Here is an 8,414-nt window from a genome sequence, read left to right as displayed (position 1 = left end):
GTCTACACGATTTCCTCTCCCCCAGTTTGATTTGAGGAATAAAGCAAGAGAGCTGCAACATTCTGGACCTTTAGAGACCAGGCTGTGGGCTTTGAGAAGACCCCTGTTTTGAGGTCTTCTGTTTGAGAAGACCCCTGGCGGGTAAGAGATATGAGTGGGGGGTTATGAGAGCCCTGGAGATGAAGAGGCTATGAGTTTGGGAAGTATGAAAAAGTTTCACAGCAGGAAGACACCTTTTCCAGGGCTTCTGGAAAAGGATGAAAATGTGTCAGGGGAGGTCAGTGGTCAGATCCCAGGAACTCAAACCACTGTTTGGGCTTCGGTCTCTGTGGGCTGACCCAGACAGGCTCTGCTTCCACCATGTGAGGACTAAGGAAGCTCAGAGAAATATCTCAGACTTTGAAGTGGGGGGAAGAAAGTATATTCTTGTAAAAGTGTGATTGGTGTGTGTAGTTAGGCTACATTGAACGAGTAATGAGAGCGAATGCCATGACCTACTCAATATGCATGTGGGTACAGCCTCAAATTCTCACTGTATTAAAATAGGTTGTGTGCTCTCAAGTGACTCCTTGAAAGGACATGGTCAGGGAGGGATGCTTAATAACCTTTGCAAGCTTTCCCGTTCTTCTTCTCTTCTGGTCCTTACCCCATAGAAAGTCAGAGATTGGGACCCCTTTTCACAGGGAAGGAAATGGAGGCTTAAAGAGGTCTATTGACTGGCCTCGCTGGTAGCAGGCAGAGTCAGGATTTGAACCAGTAAATCATCAGACTCTAGAGCTAGTAATAGACCTGGGGATGAAATCCAGTCTCTAGCTTCCTGGTCCTTTTATCAAATTCAGTGGGAGACACAGGAGGACAAGCTGGGGACCTGGAGCCCCGTCCTGATGCCCTGGGTAGAGGCGGCCACATGGTTCAGGATCTCCTTTGGGTCCTTGGCTACTTTTGGGCCAGTAGCTCTCAATAAAGACCATCTCAAACCATCAGAACCCAAAAATATGGGGCTTATATTTTTATCGTTTTCTTTTAAGAGTAGAGTTATTAAATAAAATGCAGAGTATCTACTTACATTTAAATTTCTGGTAATACTTTTTTTTTTTTTTAGTATAAGTGTATTTCAAATACTTCATGAGAAAATGCGCCTACTAAAAAAATCATTTGTTGTTACAATTATTCCTTGTTTTTCTGATTCAAATTTAACTGGGCACCCTGTATTTTTATTTGCTAAATCTGGCAACCTTCCCCAGGAGGCTCTTTAGCCCACTTACAGAGAGAGCCCCTCCTGGGTGGAGAGGAAAGGCACCCTTGTCAGTGTCTAAAAGATCCTGCTGTAGACTCCACCAGGGTTTAAGAACCCCTGCTGGTCCTCCACACACACACAACCTCAAAGGGCAGGTCAAGTGAACAGAAATGTTCTGCCCTATGGAGAAATACTAGCAGCATCTCTCTAAAAAGTGGTGTTTTGCCTCTCACCTGGCTCCCTGTTACCCATGGAAAATGCCTGGTACATTGTTTCTGGAGTTCTGGGGTTCCATCCCTGTCTTCTCAGGCCAGTGTTCAGGAGAGACTTGAGCAGAGATGGGACGCTCCCCCCTCTTCTCCTGCTAGAGCCCCCCCAATTTTGCTTGCTCCTTCCCCCTTTGCAACAGTCACCCTCCCTACTGTCCCTGGAGGTTCCTCTCCCCTAATCCTCCCAGCTACCTCTAAACACAAAAGCACAGATATTTCTTGTGTTTAAAGTATTTTTAATTCCGTGGGGGAAACATTTGCTGGATGAGAAAAGTATCGATGGGGAAGTGACAAGGATTCTTTCAAAAAGTTCTGAGAATCGTGGTCCCTGCTCTGCAGTTCTTGGTTTACATGGACTTTTGCCTTCATTGCTCCTCCTTGAGGCTGGATCCTGGCCCCACACTCTGATGCCTTTGGACCAATAATCCACTGGATTCTGGGGCTTTCTTGCTTTCAGTGGGCTGTTAGAAGACATCAGTCAGGGCAATACCAGTTTCATGGTTGTCACGTGGGAATCGTCTTCCTGATACTACTTCCTTCTTCCTTGTAAATATAGATGAAAAAATGGAGTAAAGGCAACTCCCCCGCACCCCCCTCACCTTTCAGCAGTCCCCAGGGCATAAACACATGAGTCATGGACTCATGGCTCACAAACTTGTCTTACCCAACACAGGCCCCACCACCCCTGGACGAGGCCCTTTGGTGACAGTGAGCCACACAGAAGTGCCTACTGTGACTCTGAGGGTCGACATAAACTCAGAAGGAACCTCCCAGATCCCTGACCTTGCTGAGACCTCTGTGCCAAGCCATATCCCTTTGGAAACTCAAACCCTGAGCACCCAAACCTCTGATAGGAACTTAATCCCAGTCAGCACCATCTCAGAAGCAGTGACCAGGGAAACGAAAACCATATTTCCTGCAACAGAGACCAGGGCTCTCACAAAAATAACACCTTCCAAGTTCATGGTTGTGATCACCTCTTTTATGGAGACATCAGCCACAAGTGGCAGCCCCTCAGGAACTGGAATGACCACAGTTGAAACTATTATACGTAGTGATCTCTCAGAAGCCTTCTTTGACACCCTTTGTACTGACGACGGCTCTGAAAAGACAAAGAGGATCACAATAGACACCTTGACATTGGCTCACACCTCTGCAGAAGCCAGGGCCCTGGCCTTGGAGAGTAACTCAGTTCCAGCCATCATCATTTCACAAACCCTGTCACCTGACATCACTTCTCCATCTAAAGTCTTGGTTGCCAATGCCGGCACCGACATTGAGGTTATCAGTTGTGGTGTTACAGAAATTGAAACAATTGCCATCAACCCTGGGGCCTCAGACATAGATCACAGCCCCACTGGAGGAAAAACTTTGTCCACCCCTGATATGTCAGCTTTGCCTGACTTCACTGAAGCAAAATCATACCTCGCTGGGACCACAACCTCTTCTGAGACCTTGTCAACAGCCGGCACCACAGAATTAGCCACACCTGATACCATAGTTGAGACCTTACTCTCCAGCAACAGCACCACAGAAAGAGAAACATCAGCAGCCAAGGCCACCACCTCCAGTGGAACTTTGGTGACAATCAACATGAATCCTTTGGAAGAAACTTCAGCCCTCTCTGTTGAGATAACAAGGCACACCGAAGTCTCAGGAGCAGTTACAATCTCCATAGAGGCTGGGTCAACAGTGGGCCAAGCAACTTCCCCTGCTGGTTCCTCAGCTACAGTCTACAGCCTCTCTGAAGTAGCCAACACCAAGAACTCCACCTCCTTAGAGATTTCTACCACAGACAGCACAACCAGTGGGACTGTCCTCACTAGCAGGAGCGCTCTTTCATCTATCCATCTGACTGTGGCCAACAACAGCCAAGAAACAGAGGTCATCTTAGCCAAGATGACAGCCTCAGCAAAGACCCCAAAGACAGCCAGCACAGCTGGAGGAAAGCCCCCAACAACCATACTTACCACTGCTGGGACAACGTGGGCCACAGAAACTACTGCAGGTAAGCGGCTTCCCCATATGTGATCTTTGGGAATTTGGAGTTTAGAGTCTCCAAAATGTCTACATGGTTAAGGTATACAGACAAAGGAAGGATCTGGGAACCTATTTTGAGGCTGATGTCGCCTCTTTATGATCTTCTGGTGGCTCTTGCTAAAATCACTAATAAGCAGAGTTACGGTGGTGTATGGAAAGAGCGAGGAGTCAGAAGTCTGGAAAAATGGTTTGAGATCTTGGCTCTGCCCTTAACAACCTGAGTGACCTTGGACAGTTTCCTCTCCCTCTCTGGGCCTCAGTTTCCCTGCCAGGAGCTGGAGGGGGTTGCAAGGAATGAACAATGAAGTCCTTTTCAACTCTGCCTTTCTATGAAGTTAACTGTTAAGTAACTACTGTGCACCAGGTGAGGCCACAAATTTTATTTAAAAGACACAGCCCTCATGCTCTGGAAGCCTTGGGTTCAGCCAGGGCCACATAGATGAACACCATGTGGGCATCTGTCCCAAGTTGCTGCCCTCTGAGCAGCTGGGATCTCGTGAAAGTGTGGGGCTCGCTGAATGCACTTGCTGGGGCTGGTGCCATAGATGGTGACTTAAAATAAATAAAGAAATTGGATGAAAGTTTGGAAGTTTAAAGTGACATCTCTGAGACAACAGATACTTCTCAGGGAAGAAGTCCCTTGTCAGAGGCTGCTTGGTCAGCCCAGGTCCTGGTCAGCTTATGCCTTCTACCTCCATTTCCCATCCCTCTGTCCTTGTGCCTCATCTCTGAGGTATCCTCATCTTGCCCTGCCTTCCTGGGGAGGTGAAATCAAAATATTAATCATGACAACTTTATTGAATTTCTTTTATATCCCAGGCAGAGGTGATATAAAAGTATTTCACAACCAGTAAACATTGATACCAGCTGAATGTTCTCTCTGATGCCAGGCAGTGTACTATGAGCTTTGCATACGTTATCTCCTCTAATTAAACCTTCCAAACCACCTCATGAGGTGGCTATTATTGCCCCATCTGACAGATGAGGAAAAAACATTTAAAGGTGGCAGAAAGAGAGCAGTGAGATTCCGAATGAAACTATCTGATGCCAAAACTCATAATCTCCTATTGTGCTTTTATTCTTAAAAGCTCAATATTACTAAATTATTACTATATTTTTATTTGAAAATGCTTTCTTTATTACTTGTTGATTAGATGATACATTCACATAATTTAAAATTCAGTAGATACAAAAGGGTACACCATAAACTGTCTCTCTCCCATGCTGTCCCCAGCTACCCAGTTTTCCTTACACACATAACTGATGGTATCACTTCCTTGTGAATCCTCTTATGGACATGAAATATATATTTGGAAGCAAAAAAAAAAGGATGAACAATATCTATCTATCTATCTATCTATCTATCTATCTATCTATCTATCTATCTATCGACATAAACCAATAAAGATGTAGATAGATATCTTACATCTTTCTTTTGATTCAAAGGAAGTATATGATAAAAACGGATCTCTGAGATAAAACTTTTTTTTTTATGGCTGCTCAATATTCCATTTTGTTTTACCATAATTTATTCAACCAGTCCTCTGTGCAAGGACATTTAGGTTGTTTCCAGTATTTTCTTATGACAAATGATGCTGCAGTAAATAGTATATTTTTTACACGTGTGTTATTTTCTGTAGAATAATTTTATAGAAGTGCAATTACTGGATCGATTCTAATAGTATTCTGATAGAAAGAAATGATAGAAAGAAAAGATGGTAGGTAGAGGCAAGCAGATTAGGCCTCAACAAAAGACAGAACTTGCCTACAGAGTTGCTAAATCAGAAAGGCTGGATTAAAAGGCCTTCACCAATTTAGAGCGGGAAGAACAGGCGGAGGTCATCCCCTTAGAGAGCTAGCCTCTCTCCGGCATTCTTCCCAGCCGGAATCTTTCCTAACGGCTTAGTCAAGAACCTCCAAGCCTCGAGAATATTCTAGATTCACTTTTATTTCTCCTTCCTGACACTACTCTTCTAACTTCTCCAAATGTGGATGGGGCCTTCAGCTATCATTTCCTTCACTCTTGTTGGGAAGACACTCTAATGGGCCCAGTTATCAGAGAAAGAGAATCTTTTTTCTCTTTGCAGTGAGTAAATGTAAGATCGTATGAGAATACAGACATGTTTATACGTAAAAGTGAGCACTTATATGTGGAGGAGTGACAGAGACTGGGTAGCCTAGTTCACGTCTTGATTCCTCAACTGATTTTCTCATATTTTCATCTTCCTTCTATTCTCAACTTGCAGGTGGGGATGGAGGCTTCCTCCTCCTGCGGCTGAGTGTGGCCTCCCCAGAAGACCTCACTGACCCCAGAGTGGCAGAGAAGCTGATGCGCCACGTGAGTGGGTACTCTCTGGGCCAGAGCAGAAAAAGAGAGTAAAAGGTTCTTGGGAACTCCAGGAAGATCTGCAGAATACAGAATATGTTACATTGCGAGGAGAATAGTTTTCGTATGGAGTATTAGGAGCTAAATCTAAAGATCCCCGCCTGGCTTTGCTTCTGCCCATTTTTCCTGAGTTCTGAATTCTCCTTCTCTGCTATGTAAAAATTCTTTCTTTCATCCCCAATTTCCTTGGAAGGTCACATCTTCTGGCTCTGGGAGAAGGTCAATGATATTAGTGGGCAGATAGGCAGGACTTTTGGTTGCAAGTGGCAGAAACCCAATTCACCATAGCTTATATAGAAAACCAAGGTATTGGCTGAGAAACCTAGAAGTGGCTGGATCCAGCAGCTCAAACATGATCATCAGGGTTTTCTCTTTCTGTTTTTCTCTCAGCTCTGCTCCTTTCATTCTTCAGAGTCTCTCTAGATGTAAGGAAAGATGGTTGTGGCAGCCCTAGATTCACAAAGCACTTCCGTCTTCTGCAATCTTCATGTTATACTAGGGAAGAACTGATCTTATTGGCCTACCAGGGCTGCCATGACTGACACCTCATTCTGAACCACATGGAATGGGAAGGTTAAGCCCCAAAAGGCATAGGGATGCTAAGCAAAAAACGAAAACAAAAATAAATAAATACATAAAGGTATGCTCTATATGGGGACCAAGATTCAAATATATTTGTACGAGTTGGGAAAATTTTCCCAAAACCCAGATCACTGGAAAAAGCTTATAGTGGTAGAATTCTGGGGTTAGAGCTTTTGGGGATGGTGTGAATCACTGGCAGGTTAGAATGGGTCAGTTCAGCCTAGTTCTTGTACCCACTTCTTGCTGCCAAGGGATGGGAAGAGGGAATATTTGGGCCCTTGAAGTTCTCTCACGGGGAGGGGGACCCATCATGACTCCCATAATAAGGAGTTTCCTGAATGTGGCATGGGGATTTTGAAGCAGGACAGCCAAATAAATGACAAATGCCCCTGCATGTGATACTCAAAGAAGCAAGTATGAGTCCTAGTTGAAGAGGGAAGCCAGGGTCGAATCAGTTCTGAGTCCTCGACACTGGAAAGTATGTCAGGTATCAGAAAGAAGCCAGGGAGAAAAGAGCAGGCCGGGTGCTGAGATACAGGAATCAGGCTGTGCGGGTGTTGGATATCAGTTTTTGTTGGGGGCTGACCACCAGCATAGGGCTCAGGGGTCAAAAAAAACAACAAACTTTGGAGCCAGACAGATCTGGGTATGAATTCCAGTTACTATATATGTGACCTGTGGTAAGTTACTCCATATTACTTTCCTTTCTTATAAAACGAGGCTACTACTACTTTTTTTTTTTACAAGGTTACTGTGAGGATTAAAAGACTTAATGTGCATAAAGTATCTCGCCCATGTCCAACCCACAGGAGGCTCAGGAAGTCTTGCTGGCCTCCTCATATATTCTCTCCCACTGTCCCTTCCTGTCCTTGGTCTGTGGTGAACTCATGGACCAGATGGGCTGGAAATACTCATTTGTTCCTTTTGCCTTCCAGCTACGCCATGAGCTGCACACCCTTATGCCTCTCATCCAAGTCTCCCTGCTGCGTGTCAAGAGGGATTAAAGAACATCAGCTGCAGGCAGGACCATGTGCCGAAGGGGGGCAGTGCGCCTACAGTCTGGAACCCACCACAGACTGGAGGCACGTTACTACACCAAGATGTGCCTAGAAGTTTCCCACAGAGGTCAGCTGGCTTGATCCCTTACCCCAGACATGGCAGTGAGACCCTGGCTCACACATGCCTGAGTGTATGCATGTGTGGGAAAGAGGGCTTCTGTTCCAGAGATGTTCTTAGACTTCCCTTGGCACATGTGTTGTGTTTCCGTAAAGAATCACCCACTCACCCATCTGTCATCCACTGTGTGCTTCCATACTACATTAAAAACACACTCAGTGTGGCCCAGAGGTTATCTATTTGACTTGTGTGTTTCTGACATTTTTATGATACAGAGATTTTGTGCATCATTGCTGCCACCTTCCTCCTTCATGCTTCCTTGGTTCTCGGTTTGGACCTTGATAACAGCACTCACTGAGGGTGGCACCGGAGCCTGTTCAACCATGAACTCCTTCAGAGCACAGACCATATTTGTTTATCTCTGTATCCCTTGAACTGAGTAGAGCGCCTGGCCTATAGTAGGATCACAGAGAATGTTTGTTGAATTGACTTGAATTTCAAGTTCCAGACACAAGCAGATTTGAAAGAAAGTCTGCAATACTCAATTATTTCTTCCCCATAGCTCATAAATCACTTTATTATTATTTTTAAATTCGATGTAGCTTTTTTAATTGTAAAACTTCCTTATGAATTTAAAAAACTGAAAAAGTCAAAAAGACCAAGGAAAAAAGAAGAAATAGAAAGAGGAGGGGAAGAGAAATAAAAAAATTTTTGTAAAAGCTCACCTTTTCTGTACAACTGTCATTAATGTATATACTCAATGTCCCCGCTTGGTCTGAGATAC

At 44.6% G+C, this 8,414-nt stretch overlaps 1 protein-coding gene across 1 annotated transcript in view; it reads left to right on the top strand.

Moving 5' to 3' along the window:
- The window catches only part of MUC20 (mucin 20, cell surface associated), a 9,799-nt gene extending 1,930 nt beyond the window's left edge, over positions 1-7,869 (top strand). Inside the window, exons 2-4 of the mRNA XM_011385268.2 lie at positions 2,180-3,514; positions 5,793-5,884; positions 7,450-7,869. Coding sequence (XP_011383570.1) covers positions 2,180-3,514; positions 5,793-5,884; positions 7,450-7,518 — 1,496 coding nt within the window. The 3' untranslated portion in view covers positions 7,519-7,869. The remainder of the gene's footprint in view (positions 1-2,179; positions 3,515-5,792; positions 5,885-7,449) is intronic.
- The last annotated feature ends 545 nt before the right edge of the window (positions 7,870-8,414 follow it).

The sequence above is a fragment of the Pteropus vampyrus genome, unplaced genomic scaffold (assembly GCF_000151845.1).
Source record: "Pteropus vampyrus isolate Shadow unplaced genomic scaffold, Pvam_2.0 Scaffold680, whole genome shotgun sequence".
Taxonomy (NCBI): Eukaryota; Metazoa; Chordata; class Mammalia; order Chiroptera; family Pteropodidae; genus Pteropus; species Pteropus vampyrus.
This window is presented reverse-complemented; position numbering and strand designations above follow the sequence as displayed.